The 24,590-nt window shown below is 43.7% G+C and overlaps 2 protein-coding genes across 9 annotated transcripts in view; one reads left to right on the top strand and one right to left on the bottom strand.

The window, feature by feature from the left end:
- Window positions 1-24,590, top strand: part of Nkain2 (sodium/potassium transporting ATPase interacting 2) — a 945,741-nt gene that overhangs the window by 801,913 nt on the left and 119,238 nt on the right. The gene's annotated exons all lie outside the window — the stretch shown is intronic.
- LOC134472767 (uncharacterized) lies at window positions 1,009-10,006 on the bottom strand. The gene is made up of 2 exons (XM_063235053.1): window positions 9,440-10,006; window positions 1,009-4,050 (listed from the first exon to the last, which is right to left on the bottom strand). The coding sequence occupies exon 2, from the start codon at window positions 3,981-3,983 to the stop codon at window positions 2,109-2,111; it is 1,875 nt and encodes a 624-aa protein (XP_063091123.1). The 5' UTR covers window positions 3,984-4,050; window positions 9,440-10,006; the 3' UTR covers window positions 1,009-2,108.

Genomic DNA, 24,590 nt, shown 5'->3' with positions numbered 1-24,590 from the left:
TTCACGGTCCTAGTCAAAAACCAAATGAAAACTATATTAGATGAATGGGCATGAATTCATATTTTGGTTTTTTGAGACAAGGTCTTGCTATGAAGTTCAGGACTCAAACTCACAGTGATCCTCCCCCAAGTGCCGGGATTACAGGCATGCTGTATTACTGGCTAAAGTGAATCTTAAGTTATTTGTCTTATAGATAGAAACTAAGAGGTTTCATGACTTTATTGGAGACTATTGTGACTTCATATATAATAATAAAAGATCAGTTTGAAAAATAAATTTTGTGATACAGACTCCATTATTAATATACACATTCTATGTGTTTTGTAAGGGAAGCAGTTTATAGTTCTGAATGTCCCGCCCACTTGTGGGAACCTTCCTTATATTCACTGGTTTCACATCATCATTCATGGGTGCAGCAAGGGTGCACCCATGGGTCCATGGATGCATGGGTCCATCATGCACTGGTCCAGCAAGTGTCCACATGGAAAGACGGGGTCCTTTTACATAGAAGGTCCTGTGCTCAGTGGTGTATTTCTAGTTGAAGATGAACAAATAAACTAAATTTTACAAAGTAGCTAATAGTATTTTTAAAAATGCTTAGCAGTTGGAGAGCTTGGCCAGGAGCACCCATCGAGCCTGGGGAGAGGAGGAGAGAGGCTGCTGGCGTCCCCAGGGAAGAAGTCAGTGAACCAGTGGAGTAGGTGAAGGCGAACCACGAAGACTGTGAGTTCCAGCACTGAAAGTCTGGCACCTGTGCCCTGGGGAGCGAGGAGCATCATGCCAGCAGATGTCAACAAGGTCCAGATGTGGGAAATGGACCATTCTTTACACCCGCAATCTCACACTTCCTGTCTCAGAGCCTGTCGGAAAGCATTCTGAGAGACCCCAGAGGGACCCGGTGTGAGAACAGGGGCCTCCGGAACTGCCTCTGCCTCCTTCCTTGCTATTAGTCTGTAGAATTGTCGGTGTCGATCCCGGCCGGCAGGAAAAAACACACGACACGAGTAGTTGGCGGATAGCCTTTGGTTTATTTTCTCTCTCCGTACGCTCTGCTCCGGGATCTCGGACCCCGCCTGAGGGAAGCCTCCTCTGGTCCGCTCCCTGCGGCTCCTTGTGTGCTTCCCTCAGCAATCCTTCTTCCTAGTGTGTGTGTGTTCGCCCCAGGGGTGGTGCCAGCATATATATGGACACAGTAACCAATCACATCAAAGTAGGCAAGACGAGCTGATTGGCCAGCGTCAGCTGTTGCTGGGCAGACTAGCTCACAGGGCGTGTTGTTTACTAGCTAGGGAGCAGGAAATGGGTGCCATCTTGGCTTATTCGATGGGAGGGGTAATCTAGCTCAGGCTTCACTCCTCACCACAGGCCTCATACCACTCGGTCGATGGGAGGGGCAATCTAGCTCAGGCTTCACTCCTCTCCACAGGCCTCATATCACTCGGCCAGGCTCCCAACATCTCCCCCTTCTTTATTTATTAAGATAGTGCGGTGTGCGGGTCCATGTGTGGTGTCTGAGAGTGGGCCTATTTTGTAGGCCGAGGCATGAGAGAATGTAGAGGTCTATACCCTGCTGTGCATCACCTTGTCTCGTGCATATCCTTGCGCCAGGACCATGCTCAAGGTGAGTGGTTCATTTTTTTGCAGGGCCAGGCTTTTGTGAACCGAACCTGGATGCATATAGACATTCATTCCTGCCTTCCCCTCAACCCTTGAGGCGGATGGCACTGCAGTACCCTTGGTCTCGCATCTCAATGCCATAACTCTCACTCCCTAGAGGACCCTTGGAGTGGAGCCTGTCTTAGGTTGATCAGGAGAATTTCTCCCGTCTTACCCGTCGTTGGCTTGCCCACTCAACTCTTAAAGCTGATATCTTGGGGGAGACACGGAGGGGTCCGCCGAGTGACATTTGAGGAACCGCGTAATCACTAATTACCAACCATAATCCCCGTTCACTACAATCGCTAATCACTATTTTCTAATTATCAATGGGAACACGTCTTAAGCGTGGGGCCCTTCTAGTCTAGGTTCGCAGCCGCGACGGGGAAGGAGACGTACGTAATAATACTAGAATATCCGTAAGAATAATGGCGAGGGCAGCCACATACTTGTTAAAGGAGCCGTGCCTTTCTAGCCTGAGCCCAGAAAACGCTAGGTGTGGAATCCCCTTGACTCTGGGCCAGCAACATCATCAATGTCATATGTGTCTTCTGGGTCGCCCTTATCGACCGCAGGCACCTAAGAGTCACGAGAGTGACAACCATGAGGGCAAGAATGATCCCATACGCAAGAAGTGACGAAGGTTTGAAGAAGGAGCCTATCTGGCTTAGGACATCATCAAAAAAGGAGGCTGTAAGTATAGGCACCTCTATCTGATCTAGCTGTCGGATAGTCATATCCAGGCGCACGCTAGCATTCCAAAAGGAAGAATTATAGGTGGTAAGAACATAATCCTGAAATTGCCTGTAAGCCGAACGGTTGACCTGGATGGGGGTAACGCACAACTGGGTGAATGCCCATCTGGCGTCACACAAATTGTTAGCCACCTCCCAGAGTCCCTGGACTTCCTGAGCGATTAGGTCGATCTGTTGCTGTAACGCCATTATGGCGTTGTGCTGGAGGAGGTTAACTTCTTGTTGCTCCCTCAGCGCCAGGGAGGTGGTGTCTGTAAGATTGGCAAAGGCCTGAGCCGTCAGCGTAGACTGGGTCAGAGCAACGGCAGCCGTCACAGCCGTCGCAGTCAGAGTCACGAACAGTGCTGTCAGGGCCGCTGTGATCCCAAAATCTCTCTTACGTCTGAGCACGGGTAGTTGGTCCTGCTGATAGACGGGATGAACCCAAACAGATTCGTTAAAGGGAACCCACATCAGTGGGGGTCGAAGAGCCAACATAGCATACGGGAAAGACCCATTCCAGCAGTTCCCTGTAAAGCATGGTTGGTTACTGCATCTGAAGGTGATGTCAACAGAGAATACCCACAAGTAGGGCGGTTTTACGCATGCAGCCTCAGAATTAAGGGTGACATTGGTGGTTCCATTAGAGGCAGAAGCGTTAATAGCGAGCATGGGTCTTAAGTCCATGCAGGCTCCGGTGGAAAGGCACAACCAATTTTCATTAAGGGGGAAGGGGAAACTTATTGCCAACCTGTTGTTCACTCTCAGGTAGGACTCCCACCAGGTCAGCGCGAATATGTTGTTACTACCGGATGGAGGAGAAAACCGGGACCACCAAGACATGTTTAGATGAGTCACTCCCACGCCGTCGACAGTACAGGGCTGCCATGAAAGTTGTGACAGGTCCACCATCTGTCTTTTTCGGCTTGGGGACACACGGTATGGGCATGTGGGGAAATCGGGACGGGTGTGCATGGCTGCTCGGGGTTTGCAGGTTGAGTTAAAAGTGATGACTCTGCCGCTAAGTAGGCCGGCTTTAAAACATCCAGGCGAATGCAGGGATGGGACAGACAACCTCACTGTCAGGGAGGTATTATACCACTTTACAAGGAGGGGCAGGAAGCTAACGCAGGATCCCCGATGACACGAGGGGTTACTATTAGTGGAAAAAATGACCACATCATTAGTGATGGGAAGGTCAAAACGTATGGGTCTGATGGTCAGTGGTATATCTGGTATGCAAGGCAATCTGGCGGAGCAGTTTTTCGCATACAACTTTGGGAGAGAGGGGGCTGTAGTGGAAATAGCGGCTAGCGCTGGCGGGTGATGTATTGCTGCCCACACCAAGTCTGCTCCTATTTCAGTAGTAGTGGTGAGCATCAAAGCCAGAAGGAAGGGGGCTGCCGGAAGGCGGCGTGGCCTAGCCACTCTGGCTGCACCGTACCCTAAAAGAGAGCCAATTACCATCGAGAGCATAATCATTATTGTGTCCCATAAGTCATACGGTATTCCTCGGTCAAGCAGCAATATCTTGGTCGGACCGATCTTGATCAGGCTGTCCGCTGCCGTTGAGTTTTGGAGTGTCTCCTGCATTGTGTTTCGTTGGATTCGCCACGCGCGTCAGCCGCTCTGGGACCCACAATGGTTCTCGTCCTGGTTCCTGTGGGAAAACACAAACCGCACCTCGGTTCCAGCTAACTACTGGATCCGGGCCCATCCATTGTCCCGTCAGGACATCTTTCCATTTCACCCATCCCCTATTGCCAGGAGATGGATTACAATGTTCCATAGCCGGGGAATGATTGTTGTTGTTCAGGTTCAAAAAATTGTATGTGAACAATGCCATGGAGAGCCGTGCCTTTGGGGGCAGGCCCTGACTTATTCCCCCTTTTTGTTTTTGTAGAATTTCTTTAAGGCTCCTATGAGCCCTTTCAATAATTCCTTGACCTTGGGGATTGTATGGGATGCCATGTTTCAACTGTACCCCCATTTTTTCACAGAACTCATTAAAGGCTTTGCTTGTATAAGCTGGTCCGTTATCAGTTTTTAATATTTTTGGTTTATCCCATGCGGCCCAAGCTGTCAGGCAATGATTAATCACATGAGACGCCTTTTCGCCTGTTTCAGCAGTCGCGAATATAATATGAGAGCAGGTGTCCGTAGAGACATGAACATATTTAAGAGATCCGAATTCCGTCATATGTGTGACATCCATTTGCCAAGTGTCGCCAGGAATCAATCCCCTGGGGTTAACTCCCGTTGATACGGCGGGTGTGTATGTGGCGCAAGAGCCGCATAACCGTACGATGTCCCGCGCGTCAGCCCTGGAAATGTGGTACTGGTTGGCTAAGGTCCTGGCGTTGACATGAAATCTGTCATGAAACAGACGGGCTTGTTCTATTGAAGATAACATATTGAGTATCCACAACGGGCGAGTGGCCACGTCAGCAGCCGCATTGCCCTGTACCATGGGCCCTGGTAGGCGTGTATGTGCCCTTATGTGAGTGATGTATATTTTGTTGTGCCTATTTTTAAGCAGAGTCTGGATGGACAAAAACAAATTAGTCACTTTGGAGGTTGGCTTAATCGGGCCTGCAGTCTCAAGGACCTGTACGGCATTGATCACATATTTTGAATCAGAGATAATATTAAGGGCTCCTGGGAACTTCTCAAGGACAGTTCGTACAATCTGTAACTCTACCACTTGTGGTTGATCTGGTTCAAATTGTATGCTGATCGGGGGCATACCTGAGACCACATAGGCCCCTATCCCGGTTTTTGACCCGTCCGTATAGACTGTCGTTGCAGGAGTAAGAGGTGTGGACGCGGTGATTTTTGGAAATATCACCGGATGTTGAGTAACAAACTGTAGTATAGGGTCCTTGGGGAACTGGTTGTCTATCTCCCCAAGAAAAACACATCTCAGGATGGCCCAAGTATCTATACAAGCAGTCAGGATTTTTATTTGAGAAGCGGTATAAGGTACCCGAATAGCATGGGGTGCAGAGCCAAAATGTTGGATAGCCCTGCCATGTGCCTCCAAGGCCAGGGAAGCGACTGTTTCCGGATAATGTTCGATAATCTTGGCAGGTGAGACCTTAGGGTGCACCCACAAAAGTGGTCCCTTTTGCCAAATCACTGCCGTAGGTTGAGAAACGGTCTGCAACAAGCAGACCTCAAAAGGCTGTTCTGAGTCAATTCTCCGCAATGTAGCTGTACTTAGGGCTTCCTCTATCTTTCTCAGAGCAACTCTGGCTTCCGGGGTGAACTCCCTGGGGGAGGCAATATCCGAGTCTCCTTTCAGGAGGTCGAACAGGGGCTTTAAGTCCGAGTTAGGGATGTGTAAATAAGGTCTGATCCAGTTTATATCTCCCAGTAGCTTTTGCATGTCATTTAAGGTCCTCAGACTATCTGTTCTGATGGTTACCTTTTGTGGAGAAATCGATGTGGGGGAGACTTTGGTGCCCAAGTAGGTCACTATGTCTCCTCCCTGAATCTTGTCAGGGGCAATATGTAAATTCGCCTTTCTCAGGGCCTTGACCAATTGGCCTAGCATATCCTCCAACTCAGTCATATCTTTTGCACTGATTAGCAGATCATCCATGTAATGAATACACCTAACTCTGGGGAAGGCTTCACGTAAGGGGGCCAGTAGAAAATCAAGATAAATCTGACACATGGTGGGACTGTTGGCCATACCCTGGGGTAATGTAACCCACTCGTACCTCTGATCAGGACTCTCTTGGTTAATGGTGGGTAGGGTAAAGGCGAATCTGTGGGTGTCCTCGGGATGTAGGGGGATTGAGAAAAAACAATCTCTAAGATCTATGGCGTAAACTAACCAGGACTGAGGGATGGCTGAGAGGGCTGGTAGTCCCCTCTGGATCGCCCCCAGGGGTTGCATCTGTGAGTTGACAGCCCTTAGATCATGGAGCAACCTCCACTTGCCTGACTTCTTCCTGATGACAAAGACAGGGGTATTCCAAGGGGAGGTTGACGGCTTTACGTGTCCCGCCTGAAACTGGGTTTTGACTATCTCAGTTAATGCTAAAAGCTTCTCCTTGGGTAAGGGCCACTGAGGCACCCAAACTGGATTTTGAGATTTCCAGGTAATCTTAATTGGAGCGGGCAGGAGAAGTTTCTCAGTGGCCCCTAGGAAAAACCCAACCCGTGTCTACCTTCCCTTTTTTCTACAGGTACGGGGGATGTCCGGCCCTGCAGGGCTGAGCCCAGGCCCTTGCCGGGGACATATCCCTGATTTTTGAGTATCCCTTTGGCTTGGGGAGAGCAGGTGGATGTAAGAGTGACATCCATCTGGGTGAGAACGTCTCTTCCCCACAAGGATACTGGCAGCTGCAAAACAAAAGGTTGAAAATGTCCTCGGTGACCTTCCTCATCACCCCAAGGCAGGGTCACGGCACTAACCTGGGGGGCAGCCACTATCCCCAGTCCTTGGAGCGTGTTGTCAGCTGTGTTGGTAGGCCAACTAGGAGGCCAGTCTTTCTTGGAGACGATGGAACGATCTGCCCCTGTATCTAGGAGTCCTGTTATCCTTTTACCGTTAACCCTGAGCGAGAGCATGGGCCTTTTATCAAGAGTCATATGAAGTCCTTCAAAAATTTCCCTAGAGGAGCCAAGTCCCTGACCCCCTCTAACCCGTTGACCGGACCGGGGTCTCTCATGGAGGCTGGGGAACAGTAAAAGTTGTGCTATCTTATCCCCCTCATTAATTACTATGGTCCCTACATGAGATTGTACCATGATTTTGATGTTTCCTGAATAATCTGGGTCTACAACCCCAGGGATTACGGTAAGGCCCCGGAGGGCTGTAGAGGACTGTCCAATCACTAAACCAACTAGCTTGTCGGGTAGCGGTCCTTTGGAGGTGGTTTCAACCACCTGAACGCCCATATCGGGTGTTAATAGGAGTCTGGAGGCGACACAGAGGTCCACGCCTGCTGGCCCGGGGGTGGCCCCTGTAGGGGGGTGCCATCTTGTGCTGTCCTGTCTAGGGAGTGGGGGCCCGTCCGTAAGGAGGGCCCCCTCTGGCCGTTTTTTGACTCCGTAGTCTCCCTGCCACTAATACGGTTTCCCTGGGCATCAAAAATAGATCTACAATCTTTTGCTTTGTGAGAACCTTTACCGCACCTTTCGCAGGTTCCCGTTCGTCTGTCTGAGTCCTGTCTCTTGGATACAGACTCCCCCTGTCTGGTCTTGGGGCAGTTCTTTCTTATATGGCTGGGATCCCCACACTGGAAACATCCCCTGGGCTTACCAGGGTGATTGGCCTTCTGAGGCCCTGTCTGTTGTAAGGCGGCGGCTAAAAGGGCAGCCACGCCTGAGTTGGATAATGGCCCCCCTATTTCTCTACAAATTTTAATCCAAGCCTCTATGTTTTTACCCTTGTGGGGTGCTATGGCTGCCCTGCAGTCCTTGGTGCACTGCTCGAAGATTAACTGTTTAATAAGAGGAGCAGCAGCACTCGGATCTGAAAAGAGTCTATCAGCTGCCTCCTGCATTCTGGCCACAAAATCCACAAAAGGTTCTGTGTTGCCCTGAACAATTTTAGAGAGGCATTGTGAGGCCGCCCCTGTGTTGCTCACCTGCTTCCAGGCGCGGATGCCTATGTTATGTATCTGTTCATACACATTTGGAGGGAATCTAGTTTGATCTTGAGCGTACTGACCCTTACCCATAAGCATATCCTCATTTTGCCCTCTATGGCCCCTAGCCGCATTTTTTTCAGCCTGTTCGGCGGCGAACTCAGTATACCAGGCGCGCCAATCCAGAAAAGCCCCGGGGGCCAGGCAGGCTTTAGCCAGTTGGGCCCAATCACTGGGCGTCAGAAAGCCACCGGCAGACAGATTCTCCAACATTGTTATAGTGTAAGGAGCAGTAGGGCCAAATGTGGCAACCGCATTTTTAAGCTCCTTAATTTGCTTGGTCTCCAGTGGTTCCCAGTAATTGGGTCCTTGGCCTTGCGCCAGGAGCACCGGATAAAGCCCACATTGTTCATACTCATTCGCCCCTTGAGGAATCTGTTCCATTCTAAATGTCCATCTGCGAAAATACCTTCCCTGGGACCTTGGCATTTTTTCGCAGGGTGGTGCCTCCCCATGAGATGTCTGTCCCTCCCTATCACAAAATTGTATCTCTTTGTAACATGGCCGACCAGTCTTTGGGGCACAAGATGGCGGGTCGCCAGGCAGACAAGATGGCGGCCCTGCATGTGACGACGGTCCAGGCCACTCCCTCCATGGGGGGGGTGACGGAGGAAGGCCCCAGGCCGCCATCTCACCACAGGAACCGGCGTTTGGGACCTCCCAGGGTGGCGCGGAAGGCTCTGCGACTTTCCGTTGGGGAGTGCTCAGGAGTTTCCTTCCCTTCTCTAGGTCTGTCTGCATCTTGACTAGGTCTCTACGTAAGGCTGTGAAGGGATTAGGGGGGTCACTTGCTTCATTGTCCTCGCCTTCCGAGGTATCTGAGCCCGAGGAATCCGAGGCAGGGGGCACCTCTCTCTTGCCTCGCTCTCGCGAACGCCTCTGCACGCTCCCTGCGACGGACCCCTCTCGGGAGGACTCCGAGCGGGCCCCTTCAAAAGCTCGGCGGGCCTGAGAGAGCCCATCGGCGCTATCCTTAGCCCCATTCCTCTCCCCTTTGAGGCAGGAATGAATCATCTCCCAGAGCGGCCGAACCGAAAGCGGGAGTCGGCGCTCCTCTTCTGCTCTTTCTAAATCCTTACCTAATTTCTCCCAGCAAGGTAGGGACAAGTGCCCCGTCGGCAGGAACCAGGGTGCCGCCTCATCTACTTGTTGGAGAAATTCCGTAAGTGTCTTGGAGCTCATTGATATGCCTGAAATCTTGAGCAGGTCTTTCACCGCTCTTACCAGTGACTTGGAACTCTTAGTGGGTAAGTTGCCCATGCCTGTCACTGAGGAGTTCGTTCTCACCGTGTGAGGCTAACCTGCCACATACACGTGAGCTTGAGGGGAGTCTAAAAAGCCCTGTAGGTGCGCGCCACCCAGAGCCCAGGTCTATCCCCTACTCACCTGTCCTGCAGAGCAATACTGGAGCGTCGTCCGCCTCGTCTCGGGGGTGATCAGTTCCCCGTACGGGCCACCAAATGTCGGTGTCGATCCCGGCCGGCAGGAAAAAACACACGACACGAGTAGTTGGCGGATAGCCTTTGGTTTATTTTCTCTCTCCGTACGCTCTGCTCCGGGATCTCGGACCCCGCCTGAGGGAAGCCTCCTCTGGTCCGCTCCCTGCGGCTCCTTGTGTGCTTCCCTCAGCAATCCTTCTTCCTAGTGTGTGTGTGTTCGCCCCAGGGGTGGTGCCAGCATATATATGGACACAGTAACCAATCACATCAAAGTAGGCAAGACGAGCTGATTGGCCAGCGTCAGCTGTTGCTGGGCAGACTAGCTCACAGGGCGTGTTGTTTACTAGCTAGGGAGCAGGAAATGGGTGCCATCTTGGCTTATTCGATGGGAGGGGTAATCTAGCTCAGGCTTCACTCCTCACCACAGGCCTCATACCACTCGGTCGATGGGAGGGGCAATCTAGCTCAGGCTTCACTCCTCTCCACAGGCCTCATATCACTCGGCCAGGCTCCCAACATAGAATGTTAGCAAAATATATCCATTTTTATAACACACTGAAAACAAATTACTGTGAAAATCGGAAACCCAAGACAATGACCTGAGATTTGCGTCACATACATTATTCCACCACTTGACCACTTGACAACATTCTTCTAAGTGCTTTAGCATTTGTTTAAAAGCATGTAGCTGGGTGTGGTGGTGCACACCTATAATTCCAGCGCTCAGGAGACTGAGACAGGAGGATTGTTGTGATTTCAAGACCAACCTGGGCTACAAACTGAGCTCAAGGCCAGCGTGAACTACACAATGAAACTTTGTCTCAAAAAGACCAAAAATGAATAAATAAATAAATAAATAAATAAAAGCATGTAAGCCCCCTATATGAATACTTAATAGAGTACGTCACTAACAAGTGTACATGAACAGATAGATGTATATCTAGATATGTCTCCTTTAAGGAACATTATCTTGGGCAAAAAATAATGCATGCTCTGTGCCCTGGTGTCCAGGCTTCTGCCTCCTTGTACATGGTCAGTAAGAAGAGTAGGAGGCTCACTGGTGCAATCCTTGTGATCAAACCATCACAGTCAGGCACTCTGCAAACAGTGCTCCATTCCCCTGTCCATTAAGTATACCCTTGTCCCTTTCGCCTCTGCATAAATCGCATAGCAGCTTTAGTTACCCACTAGAAGCAGCAGCAGTAAAGTAGCACCAGCTGATGATAAGACTTTAGCCCAGTGAACTTTCTGTCTCTGCACTGAGTCCATTCATTGCTGTGTTCCTACCTTGGATCATGACTTCCCTAGAAAGCGTTTCCTCATAAACCAATAAAGAACCATAGTTCATTTTCTTTAAATCCTTTTTGGGAGTAGATTCTGTACAAGAAACAAAAAGTGGAGGGTGAAGTTCAGTGGTAGAACACTTGCCTAGTACACACAAGTCCAAGATCACAGACAAAAAAGCAAAGAAACAGACAAGAGCTTGATGCCAGCAGCCACTCTGAGCAGAGCAGGCAGGGGCAGGAAAGGCTGCGGAATCCATAGCAATCAGCGCATCGTGATGTAGTTATGGTGCCTCTCCAGGGTGACCCACGCAGACCACAGGGTTATTTTGGGTGCTAAGAAACATGCAGCTGGGAGCCCTGGTTTAATCTAGCCACTTTGCACTGTTATCCTGCTAGCATGAAATTGATTTCTTAGCCAGAAAATTAATATGAATATTTATGGACAGCAGTGAATACTGTATTTATACAGTCAGCTAAGTGTGCCAGGATATTTAGTAAAAATACTTGAATTTCTCCTGCTAAAAAAGGCAAATAAATTAAGTGAAATTTTTGTTTCCTTTTGTTGTGGAGCTATTGGAGTTATTGTTGATGCTGCTATTTTAACCCTGGTAGGACTTCTGTAATATGTAATATACAGTTTGCAGCTTTTCTGCCTTTGTCTGTGTGTATGTGTGTGTGTGTGAGTGTGTGCGCATGTGTTTTAATTGGGCAGTGTTTTTTCAGTGGTGTTTAGACAGAACTGTTCTCTTTCAATACCTTCATTTGACTTTCCTGGAGAGTTTACTGCTATTGTCACTTGCTCAGAAAAAAAGAAACATTTTCAACGTGCATAATATCTGTGGCCCATCAGAGGTGAATAAACTGTCCTCTCTACCCTTACCTCAGAAATAATTTAAATGTTAGAAGTTTTATGTATTTCACAGACATAGATCGGCTCAGATTCCAGCTTTGTAAACTCATGGAGGGTTTCCAAGGGCTAGTATTACCAGAGCAATAAAATGAATTCCAGATAAATATAAAAGATGTCACCACTCTTGCACATACTTTTTGTGAAATCCACTTAGGGACTTGGTTTCTGATAGCATGAAAGGTGGTAAACACGCCTCTGTCACGTCTCTGAGTGCAACAGTCCTGTGGGATGATAGTGGCCGGAATGACCCAACCTTAGACCTACTCTAGTCTACTCCAGGGAGCGCCGCTGGCCTCTGGACACCAACCTGCAACTCGAGAGGGCGTGCCCCCAGAGGACTGTGCTGTGTGCACCTTAAGTGCAAAGAAAGTGGAAGGCAAACTGCTGATATGGGGGATCCAAAGAACACACAGGTTGGTGTGGAAACTACTTTCAGCTCAGACTTTTGTCCCTGTCGCATGCGCCTTGTGCTGCCCTGAGCCCCGTGGGATGGGAACTAGGCCTCCAGACTTGCTGTATTTTGGGTAGATGATGGATGTCCCCCTTTTCTGCCCTGTACTCTTACGTGTCAAGCTGTCATCCTGAAAAAACCAAATAAAACCCCCGAAACAAAAGAAAATACTCGGTTCTCTGTGTTGCCCTGACAGTTACCTTTACGTTCCACCTTAAGCCTCACAGGCCACTAACACGTGTCTCCTGTACCGGTTGTTTATAGGAACCAAAAACCTAAGAGCTTGTTTTGTGCAGGAGAATAATTAGCAGTCACTCAGTGGGTCTGGAAGATTGAAATCGAACCATTTGGAGGACTTGTTGGGCAGCTGTAAGAACTGTTATTTGTCACTTTTATGACTGAGCTCCAAACACACTTGCTTGGGTGTTAGTAACTGCCTCCATAAAGAAAGAAAGCTAAACTGTGGAATCGCTTCTATAGACAGACTGCATGATCTCGGGGAGTTATTCAAGCACCATCTCCATTGCAAACTAAAAATCGTAATATTAATCAGTTCTAACCCAAGAGTTTCTGTAAGTCTTGAAAAGCCTTTTTAAATTAAAGTGTACTGTAATTATTAAAGGCCCACTAGTCAGAACTTTTAGGTCTTATAGAGTCCACAAAACATAGAAAGAAAGAAATTAGATTTCCTGCTTTCTAGGATGTAAACATAATAAACATAAAAAAAATAGTAGTGGACTGAGATGTGAGTATCAGAAGAAGAAGGAAAAAAATCTTAGATTGAAAAATACAATCAAATTAATTAGAAGACAGTGCTCCCCGCTTAATCCTTGGTTAGTTACTCAATAGATTTTTAATCTTAGTGTCTCATTACTCATGTAATACCTAAATTAGATCTTAATTTTATAACTCATAATTTGCTTCATCCTATCACAAATATCTATGGCTTTCTCAGGCTGCAGCTAGAAGTACCCTTCTGTGTGTCTTTGTCATTCCAGGACTCTCCTAACTGAGAAACAGCGTGACGACTTACCATGTACTTTCCATGAGCAGTTGTTATGACCTCCAGTAGAACCTGATGTCAGGTTTCAGGCCACAGACTAAGGCTGATAGACGTTTCTTCTTTATTTACAGCACTTATATCTTTTCAACCTTTATTATTTTAAATCCAGATTGCTAAGTGGTATTACCCTAGCAAGCAAACTGAAATCATTTGATTGTCTCATGGAGGTCAGGAACAGAAATATTTCTTTTTTTAAAATTTTATTTAAAAGGAAAAAGAGAAAAAACAAAACAAAACAAAGTGGTGTTAGGGTACAAGTAATACAGAACTACAAAAAAAAAAATAAGAAATCACCAGTTAATAGATTACACATTATCATCTTAGAGATAGTTGCTCAAGTCACAGTATCAAAGCTTACAAAGTGGACATTCAAACAGAGAGACTGCAAACATTTGTGTTCAATGATCCAACCAAAAACATTAATATGGTCAGCTATTTAACACCCCTAAACAGACTTGCAGTTGGATCCTTTAGAGCACTTTTTTCCCTCTCTTTTTTACAACAAAATTTACACATTTTGGGTTTTATTACTCCTTAGTTCTTATTACTTTTTTTTAGAAGAGAATAAAGTCAAATATGGCAAAACAAAGCTGTCAGTCAAAACCAAGGATAGACATAGTACGTGATGTAAAAACAGAGTACAAGGTTATGAACAATGGTTACCATAATGCCTCTTGCTTCCTTAAAAAGAATTGTCTATCTCATTAGGTATTATAAAGTTGAACAAAACAGTAGAGAACAAGACCAATAAAACTTAAACATTGTAAACATTACAGGACTTCCAAAAGAGATAATAGTCAAACCCGATTGGGCATCATAGTGAATCTTACTGCCTTCAAAGTAGTTGCCTATACCCTCAAACTTGATACTATCATACAGAATGGAACAGAGTCTAATCAGTCAAAACAAGATACTGGGAGTATTACAGGACTTAAAATCAAGTTAATAGGAAATAAAAAAAAAGTTACTATAATATATCCTGCTAATATTTTTAATTTTTCCCCTTAATTAAAAAAAACAGAAAAAATACCTAAATAATTTTTTAATGAATAAGGGAGAGATTGAGATAAAAGAGGACATAACAACATAACAATACAGGTCAAAGCATGACTGTTTCAGCAACCTAGTGCTTCACCACCAAATAACCCGCCTTAATAGTAGTTACCATAGTGTCTGTCTTTTTCCTTGAAATATTTGAATATAACTTCATATACTATAGCTTCAAATATTTCCATATCAAGAAACCCAGAATAAAGCCATCCAATTAATAAGTGAAAACTTTATAAGGCTTCAAGGCCACATATTGGGGAATCATGATTACCACATACTTTTATATATTTGAATCAATACTTACATTAGGGAAACTATTCGGTATTCGCACATGCGAAATTGATTTATTTCACTTATGAGTATGGTCTCAAGCTGCGCCCATTTATTGATAAATATCTCAATGTGATCCTTCTTTATAGCTGAGTAATACTCCATTGTATAGAAAAACCACAACTTTTTTATCCATTCCTCAGTTGATGGACACTTGGGTTGTTTCCAAGATCTGGCGATTACAAATTGTGCTGCTATAAACATAGGTGCACATATATCACTGTGGTATGATGCTTTCAGTTCTTCTGGGAATATGCCTAGAAGTAGAATAGCTGGAATAAATGGGACTTCCAATCCCAGCTTTTTGAGAAATCTCCAGACTGACCTCCACAAAGGTTGTACCACTCTACACTCCTACCAACAGTGTAGGAGAGTTCTTTTTTCCCCACAGCCTCTCCAGCATTTGTTGTTGTTGCTTGTTTTGATCCTGGCCATTCTTTCAGGAGTGAGATGGAATCTCAGTGTGGTTTAATTTGCATTTCTCTAATGACCAATGATGATGAACACTTTTTCATGTATTTATTTGCCATTTGTATTTCTTCATCTGAGAAGTGCGTATTCATGTCAGATGCCCATTTTTGGATTGGATCTTTGAATTTTGGGGGTCTGAGTTTTTTTAATTCTTTATATGTTTTGAACAAGAGTCCCTTGTCTGAGAGAGAGTTCACTAAAATCTTTTCCCAGTTTGTGGGTTTTCTTTTCACTATGCTGGAGATTTCTTTTGACATGCAGAAACTTTTTAATGAGAAGTGGTCCCAGCTATTGATTCTGGGAAGTACTTCGCCTGCGGTTTGAGTCCTATTCATGAATTCTCTACCTACTCCTATGTCATCAAGGTTTCTACCCAATTTGTCTTCCAATAGATTTAGTGTTTCTGTTTTAATATTCAGATCTTTGACCCATTTTGATTTTAATTTAGTACATGGTGATAGACATGGGTCTAGCTTTAGTTTTTGGCAAATGGAGAGCCAGGTTTTCCAGCACCATTTGTTAAAGAGACTGTCATTCTTCCAGTGAACCTGCTTGGCTCTTTTATCAAAGATAAGGTGGTTGAGTGTGTTTGTAGTTGTGGTTGTATATTCTGATCTATCCCATTGATCTTTGTCTCTGTTTTGATTCCAATACCATGTTGATTTTACTACTGTTGCTTTGTAGTATAACTTCAAGTCAGGGATTGTGATGCCTCCTGCCTTGCCTTTGCTGCTTAGAATTGCCTTTGCTATTCTAGGTCTCTTCTGGTTCCAGATGAATTTTAGGAGTGATTTCTCTAGATTTATAAGGTATGTTGATGGTATTTTTATTGGGATTACATTAAATCTGTATAACAGTTTTGGGAGAATGGCCATTTTCACAATGTTTGTTCTTCCTATCCATGAGCAAGGGATGTCTTTCCATTTTCTGAGATCATCTTCAATTTCTTTTTTCAGTGTATTATAATTTTCCCTGTATAGGTCTTTCACTTCTTTTGTAAGAGTAAATCCTAAATATTTCACTTTGTTGCTTGCTAGTGTGAAGAGAGTGGTTTCTCTTATTTCCCTCTCTGTGGTTTTTTTGTTAGTGTATAGGAATGCTATTGATTTCTGAGTATTGATTTTGTATCCAGCTACATTACTGAATTTACTTATTATATCTAAGAGTCTTTCAATGGAGTTTAGGGGGTCTTCTATGTAGAGTATCATGTCATCTTCAAACAATGATAATTTAACTTCATCTTTTCCTATCTTTACCCCTTTTATTTCTCTCTCTTGTCTAATTGCTTTGGCTAGTACTTCCAGTACTATGTTAAATAGGAGTGGTGATAAAGGACATCCTTGTCTTGTGCCTGGTTTTAAAGTAAAGGCTTTCAATTTCTGGCCATTTAGTATGATGGTGGCTGTTGCTTGGTCATAAATGGCCTTTATTTTATTGAGGTAAAGATCATCTATTCCAATTTTCTGTAGAGTTTTTATCATGAATAAATGTTGGACCTTATCGAAGGCTTTTTCTGCATCATAGAAATGATCATGTGATTCTTACTTTTGGCTTTATTGATATGGTGGATTACATTTATTGATTTACGTATGTTGACCCATCCTTGCATTCCTGGGATGAATCCCACTTGGTCATGGTGTATAATCGTCTTAATGATTTGCTGAATCCTATTTGCCAATATTTTATTGAGGATTTTTGCATCTGTGCTCATTAGGGAGATTGGTCTATAGTTATCTTTTTTAGTTGGGTCTTTCTCAGGTTTTGGTACTAGAGTATTATTTGCTTCCAGGAATGACTTAGGAAGGATTGCTTCCCTTTCAATTTCATTGAATAGCTTGAGGAGTGTCGGCATTAGGTCTTCTTTGTATTTCTTGTAGAATTCTGCAGTGAATCCATCTGGACCTGGACTCTTCTTTGTAGATAAGGACTTAATTACATTTTCAATTTCATTAACAGATATTGGGTTATTCAGCAGTTTTACATCCTCTTGATCTAGTTTGGTACTTCATATGTTTCTAAGAATCTGTCTATTTCTTTTGTGTTATCAAACCTTTGAGAGTAGAGGTTTTTGAAATAGGTGTTGATGATCTGAATTTCTGTGGAGTCTGCAGTGATTTCACCTTTTTCATTTCTTATTGCATGAATTTGAGCTTTTTCCTCCCTTCTTTTAATAAGATTGGCTAGGGGCTTATCGATTTTATTTATTCTTTCAAAGAACCAACTCTTTAATTCATTGATTCTTTGGATTGTTTTCTTAGTCTCTATTGCATTGATTTCTGCTCTGATTTTTATAATTCCCTCACTTCTTTTGGCTTTGGGCTTGACTTGCTCTTCTTTTTCTGACTGTTTGAGGTGTAGCATCAGGTTATTTATTTGTATTTATTCTGTTTTCCTGATGTGGGAACTCAGTGCAATAAATTTTCCTCTCAGGACGGCTTTCATTGCATCCCACAGATTCCGGTAAGTTATATCTGCATTTTCATTTTCTTGTAGGTATTGTTTAATTTCTTCTTTAATTTTTTTGTGACCCACTGATTATTCAAGAGTGTGTTATTCAGTTTCCATGTGTTTGTGGGATTTTTGCAGGATCTTTTATCATTAATTTCTAATTTCAAAGCACTATGATCCGATAACATGCAAGGGATAATTTCAACTCTTTTGCATTTGTTTAAATATGTTCTGTGAGCTAATATATGATCTATTTTAGAGAATTATCCATGTACTGCTGAGAAGAATGTGTACTCTGATGTAGTTGGGTGGAAAATTCTGTATATGTCTATCAAATCCATTTGTTCGCAGGTGTGATTCAGTTCTGTTATTTCTTTGCTCATTTTTTGATCTGTCCCTTGGTGTCAATGGCGTATTAAGGTCTCCTGATACAATTGTGTTACTGATAATTTGAGTTTTCATTTCTGTTAATAGTTGTTTTATATAACTGGGTGCTCTGGAGTTTGGTGCATATATATTTAAGATAGTTATCACTTCCTCTTGGAGTTTTCACCTAACGAGTATGTAGTGACCTTCTTTGTCCTTTATGGTCATTGTTTGTTTAAAGTTCACGTTGTCGGCAAATAGAATGGCTACTCCTGCTTTTTTTTTGGATTCCTGCTGCATGAAGTATTGTTTTCCATCCTTTGACTTTCAGTCTGTGAGTATCCTTCTGGGTTAGATGGGTTTCCTGTAAACAGCATATGGTTGGATTTTGTTTCTTGATCCATTCTGCTAGTCTGTTTCTTTTAATTGGTACATTGAGACCATTTACATTAATGGTTATAACTGTTAAATGCTGATTTATTGTTGACATGTTATCTCTCTGCTGTTGCATCTTTATCTTTCTGTTCTGCTTAATTATCTGCTTTGCTTAGTGGTTTTTTCCTTTGTGTATCTAAACTGTCTTTCAATATTTTTTGCAGGGTTGGCTTGGTGTTCATGAAGTTCTTCAGCTGTTCTTTGTCATGGAAGTATCATATTTCACCATCAATTTTGAATGATAGTTTTGCAGGGTACATCAGTCTAGGTTGGAAATCATTTTGCTTTAGTATCTGGAATACTTCACTCCATGCTCTTCTTGACTTTATTGTTGTGCTGAGAAGTCTGCTGTTATTCTGATAGGTTTTCCTTTATAAGTGATCTGTCTTTTCTCTCTGACAGCTTTTAATAATCTATTCTTGTGTTGGATTTCTGGGATGGTGATTATTATATGTCTGGGTGTAGTTTTATTTTGGTTATGACTATTTGGAGTTCTATATGCTTCACTGATCCTGATGTAGGTTTCTGATCTCATGCTTGGGAAATTTTCAGGTATTACTTCTCTAAATATCCTCTTGATATCTTTATGTTGTCTCCTTCTTTTTTATTAATCCCTATCAATCTTATGTTATTTTTCTTTGCATCATCTTGCAGTTGTTGAATTGTTATTTCCTGATTCCTTGTTATTTTTAAAAGATCTTTCCTTTCCTGTTCACTAGCTGCAATCCTGTCTTCAAGGTCTGAAATTCTATTTTCACTTTCATTGAGGCGGTTTTTACAACTTTCAGTGGAGTTTTTTATTTTCTGTATATCTCTGTGCATCTGCATTATGTATTCTATTTGTTTCTTATATTGCTCATCTAAGGATTCTATCTTTTTGTTTAGTTCCTCCAATTTTTAAACTGTGTTTTCTTTAGATATATTCAGAATCTCTTTTATTTCTTTTATCATTTCTTCTTTTACCTGGGAGATTATTTTGAGTTTGAATTCCTTTAAAGCTTCCTGGAGTTGCTTGTTAATTTGAGTAGCTATTATGTCCAATATTTGAGGTGAATGGCATATATTTTCTTCTATATACATCGCTCCTAGGGATTCTTGAGATGGGCTGGAGGTTTGAGGTTGTAATTTGGTCTTTCGTTTTGTCATTTGTCTATATTTTTGTGTTTCAAGTGTTATTTGAAAGCTTCCTCAGGGTCTGTTGGAAATCCACTTCTATGTTCGCAGCTCCTGGGACTCTGGCACCCAGTTCCCCCAACCCACTGGGCCTCTAGAACCAATGGCCCTCTTCTGCCTGTTTAGAACTCAGTAGTTCCAGATAAGCTGGGCTCCAGGGACACTGTGTGCCCACCTGCTTGCTGGAAGCTCCACAGTTCTCCAAGTGCAGCCAGAATGGGGAGGCGGATGTAGATGCCTCAAACCCACTTATGCACTTCACTGGCGCCTCAAACGCACTTATGCACTTCACTGGCACCCCAGATCCGCCCAGCCCTTCCTCTGCACACAGATGGTATGGTGCAGGAGCCTGGGCTCCGGGGATAGTGTGCACCCACCTGCTTGCTGGAAACTTCACAGTTCTCCAGGGGCAGCTGGAATGGGGAGGCGGATGTAGATGCCTCAAACCCACTTATCCACTTCACTGCACCCGGAAGCCTGGAGGGTCCCAAACAGTCTGGGCTTTAGGCAGAGTGCACTGAGCACTTACCGCAGGCCACGGGGCCTCCGGAACCTGTGATGCTCGCCTGCTTGCTGAGATATCCACAATCCTCCAGACACATGGGGAGGCAGATGCAGGTGCCCCAGATCCGCCCAGCCCTTCCTCTGCACCCAGATGGTGTGGTGCAGGAGTCCCAAATAGGCTGGGCTCCAGGAATAGTGTGCGCCCGCCTTCCAGAAATATTTCTTAAAGCTCTTCTTCTAGGAAGAACCCAGCTTTGGTTGAGCCCTGTCCTTTAAACTCCTGTACCCCACAAGCTGGCACTGCGTGGTTGAAACACCGCCCGTCTGGACGCAGCCAGTTCAGGTAAATAAGCTGGGAGTTGCGTGTGCATCATCGCTTCGAAATCCTTGTGTTGTGGTGTTGTACTATCAGTGACTTGCTTGAAAATACACCTGTGACCAAACAGGTGACTCAACTGCATGTGCACATGCAGAGATGGATGTATGTAAACTGTCATCATCGGGCTTTTGCTGAGTGTTGTATTTCATGGGCTCTGGGTGATTTTTTTTTTAATGACATCACTCATTTCAGGAAGGCCCAGTGGAACTGGAAGCAAGAGAGGCAGATGCAGCCTGATTTTGTCTTGCTCAGTTTCCCATGTGGACACTTCAGGGAGTTATGCCATGAAAAGGCGCTTAGCTTCATGAGTCCGGAGTGCCATGTAGTCTACCTAAGCTGCTGTACTTCATCATAAAGTTGACCTTTTAAAATTTTTATGTCAGAAATTTCCACTAAAAGTGTTTGCCTAAAAAAATACAGCGCTTAAGAAAACACAAAAGGCTTGAGAAAGAGCCACAAAGGTGGCTGGGGTGCCCTGAAGCAAAGCTGAGATCAGCTCCACTTGAGTATAACAAACACTGTGTCATGAAATCGCCTGTGCTTAATTTTTAAATAATTGGCATCATTAAGTAACACAACAATGACACAGCAATACCAGCTCTGTGCAAGAAGCAAGCAGCAGTGTGTCTGAGATTTACAGCTGACTTCCAGTCCTGCAGGATAATTGCTTTGCTCTCTAGAAGAGAGGTCCTTTTCTCATTACCTCTGCCTGTCATTCCTGGGCTGTAATCATCTTAATGTGATAGTAATTTATGTTCTGTATTTTTCAAAGCTGTATCAGATTTGCCATTTTAATTTCCCTGTCCAACTCTAATGTTTCTGTGGGGAAAAGAAAGTCATTGCTAATAGAAAAAAAAAAGGAAGGGAAGTTATTTAGGAAGAAAAGATTTGCTACAGAAGGTCATTCTGCCCATGCGTGAAGCCTGCAGCCCCTGAGTGGTGCTGGTGAGAAGGCAGGATGCATTCCAGAAGGGAGCAGAGAAGGACAGAGAAATAAAGTTACCTTATCTGTCTTCCAATCTTAGAAACACTGTAGGACTTGGAGAAATTATTTAACCTTTTGGTGTCTCAGCTTCCCTATCTGTAAAATGGGGGTGTGATGTAGCTTCTTGTTGTGACTCTATATCCACCTCGATAATTAGTGTTCTAAAGCAGCAATGTATTAGGCACCTTTCAAAGCTCTAGTCCTTTGACAGGGCTGAGCTGCGTGGCTCTAGGTTGATGATGTCCACCACACAATGGCTGGTCCCTGCCCCCTGATGTCTCTACTTGATGCTCAAAGTGGATCCTTCACATGGTGATAGGGAAAGCTCACTGCAGCTGTGGTCCACTATGCATGGTCCTAGGGACCTGGGGCTTCTGACAGCATGGAGGCTCCATTTGAAAAGAGAACCCCAGGGAAGTGTCTCACTACACACCCTCGAGGAGCTACAAGGCACAAGTGACATGGCTTTGATGTCCCAGACTCACAGGGAGAAAAAGTGGGGTCTATATCCCACTGAGAATGTGGATGGAATTTCAGAAGAGTAGGTGATATGGGAAAGGGCATCACTAACCATTTCTGGAAAATAGAATTCATCACAGAATAACAACTATTGTACCTATCTCCCAGGATCTGGGGAAGGGTTATAAGCTTAGGAATGCTAGACAAGTACTTACCAGGTTTCTAGAGCACTCCAGAAACACTGGCTGACATATCTTACCCTGCAGGACCTAGAGTATGCTGCACTGTGTCCTGATGGTTTGTCTTTTCTGCTATTTGGCAAAGTTCTTTTGATCCAGCCCACGGATCAATCCATGGGGTGTACCTGGAGGGCCAATGGGGATTAGTAGAATGGGGGGGGGGGAGACAAAGAGAGATTGAAGCAAGTCAAGAGAATCCAATCAAGCCTCGTTTATTCAGGAAGTGATCACATCTTTTATAGGCCAAGGGCGGGTTGGTGGGACAGGAAGAGGCTATGAGGATGAATACAACAGGGTCATCGTCACGTCCGGGTATGTGACGTAAGCAGGAGAGGATTATGGTTAATGTAGGCAGATGTATTATGTGCCCATATGCGAGACAGACTGGGAGGCAGCAATGGGGCTGTCGTGCCTGAAATTGTCATTCTCAGTCTCTATTCCTGTTGTACATGGGGAAAGAAACATTTGCTGATTTTTCAGATTTGGCTGAATATGTAATTATCTTCTCCATTCCTAGTCTCCACAGCTCCCTCTGCATGTTTTCATTAGTACTGCTGCCCACTGCCAATACAGAAATTCCAGTAGAGAAAGCTGAGTGATAACAAGACGATCATATTCTCAAATCATCTCTCATGCCAAAGCATAGTGTCTTTGGTCATGTTAATGTGAAAAAATTCAATTTAGAATACAAAATCTTATTTTTATAGCTGAAACAGTATAAAAATAGTACTACAATGTTTATGAAGTGCAACCTGACTGATATTTTTTCTTTTTATTTTATAGAAAAAAGGTAAAACAAATCCTCATAATGAGATAATAGAAGAATAACAATAGTTAATACATTGCATGTGGTTATCTTTAAAGTAGTTATTGAGATTAAAAGATATGGGCATAGAAAATTTTTGAATTCATATTAGCCCAAACTTCTTTTCTATGAAATAAGAGATACTAATAGTATAACTAATTTGCATTATTTTCTCTTTTCCCCTTTCCCTCATCCTAATTCCTTTTTCTTTTAAGCAGTTTCTCTCCATTTCGCAATATCTATTGTACATTTTAGACCTTATTTACTCTTTCAGTTTCTCATGTCAGGGAGACAGTATGATGCTTACATATGTTAATCTGATTTGTTTTTCTTATAAATGTGGTCTCAAGTTGCACCCATTTATCTATAAAAGTCTCAAGTTTATCCTTCTATAATGGCTGAGTAGTACTCCACTGTATAAAAGTATCATATCATAGGGGCTGGGGGTTTAGCTCAGCGGCATAAGCACCTGCCTTGCAAGCAGGCAGTCGTGAGTTTGATCCCCGGTACCGATAAAAACGAAAAAGACCAAAAAAAAAAAAAAGTATCATATCATTTTAATCCATTCCTCAGTTGATGGGCATTTGGATTGTTTCAAAGATTTAGCTATGACAAATTGTATTGCTATAAACATGGGTACACACATATCACTGTGGTATGGTATGTGGTATGATTCCCCAGAAGGGGAATAGCTGGGTCAAATGGGACCTCTAATCATTGCTTTTCAAGGAATATCCATACTGATTTCCACACTGGTTGTACCAGTCTCCACTCCCACCAACAGTGGATAAGAGTTCCTTTTCCCTATAGCACTTCTAACATTATTTCTTGATGGAATCTCAGTGTTATTTTAATTTGCATCTCTCATATGATAATGACATTGAACATTTTTTCATATATTTATTTGCCATTTGTATTTTTTCATCTGAGAAGTATGTATTCATCTCAGATGCCCATTTTTGGATTAGGCCCTTGAATTTGGGGGTTTTGACTTTTTTCAATTCTTTATATGTTTTTGACAGAAGTCCTCTGTCTTAGGGAAAATTGGCTAAACTTTATTCTATTTTGAGGGTTGTCTTTTCACTCTGTTGATTAATTTTGCTGCAAAAAAAGATTTTTAATAAGATGAAATCTCAGTTCTTGATTCTTTGAAATATTTCCCACGTGGTTTGGGTTTTATTTATAAACTTTGCCTATTGCTATGTCTTCAAGAATTCTACCTACTCTCTCTTCCAATGGATTTAGTGTTTCTATTTTAATATTTAGACCTTTGGCCCATTTTTACTTTAGTTTAGTGCACAGTGATAGACATGATTTGAGTTTTAGCCTTCAACATGTAGAGAGCCAGTTTTTCCAGCACCATTTATTAAAGACAGTACCCTTCTTCCAGGGAGCATATTTGTCCCCTCTGTTAAAGACAAGGTGGGGGAGTTTGTTTGTAGTTATGCCTGCATCTTCTAATTTGTTCCATAGTAGTCAGGTGTTTTGTTTTGTCTTTTTGCCAGTACCATGCTGATTTTATCACAGTGGTTTTATAGTATGATTTCAAGTCAAGGATTTTAATGACCTCTTGTCTTGCCTTTGCTGCCCAGAATTACTTCTGCTACTCTAAGTCTTCTCTGATTCCAGATGAATTTTAGAAATGTTTTCTTTAGTTCTGTGAGGTATGTAAGTGACATTTTTATCAGGACAGCATTAAATCTGTTTACCAATTTGGGGAGTGTGGCCGTTTTCCAAATGTTGG

Source organism: Cavia porcellus, unplaced genomic scaffold (assembly GCF_034190915.1).
Source record: "Cavia porcellus strain 051 isolate PalLab524CR breed Dunkin Hartley unplaced genomic scaffold, mCavPor4.1 scaffold_24, whole genome shotgun sequence".
Classification (NCBI taxonomy): domain Eukaryota; kingdom Metazoa; phylum Chordata; class Mammalia; order Rodentia; family Caviidae; genus Cavia; species Cavia porcellus.
Note: the sequence above shows the minus strand (reverse complement) of the source record. Positions and strands in the feature narration are given on the sequence as shown.

Coding starts and splice junctions, on each gene's coding strand:
- LOC134472767 (XM_063235053.1), bottom strand. CDS start 3,983: ATGCAGGAGACACTCCAAAACTCAACGGCAGCGGACAGCCTGATCAAG.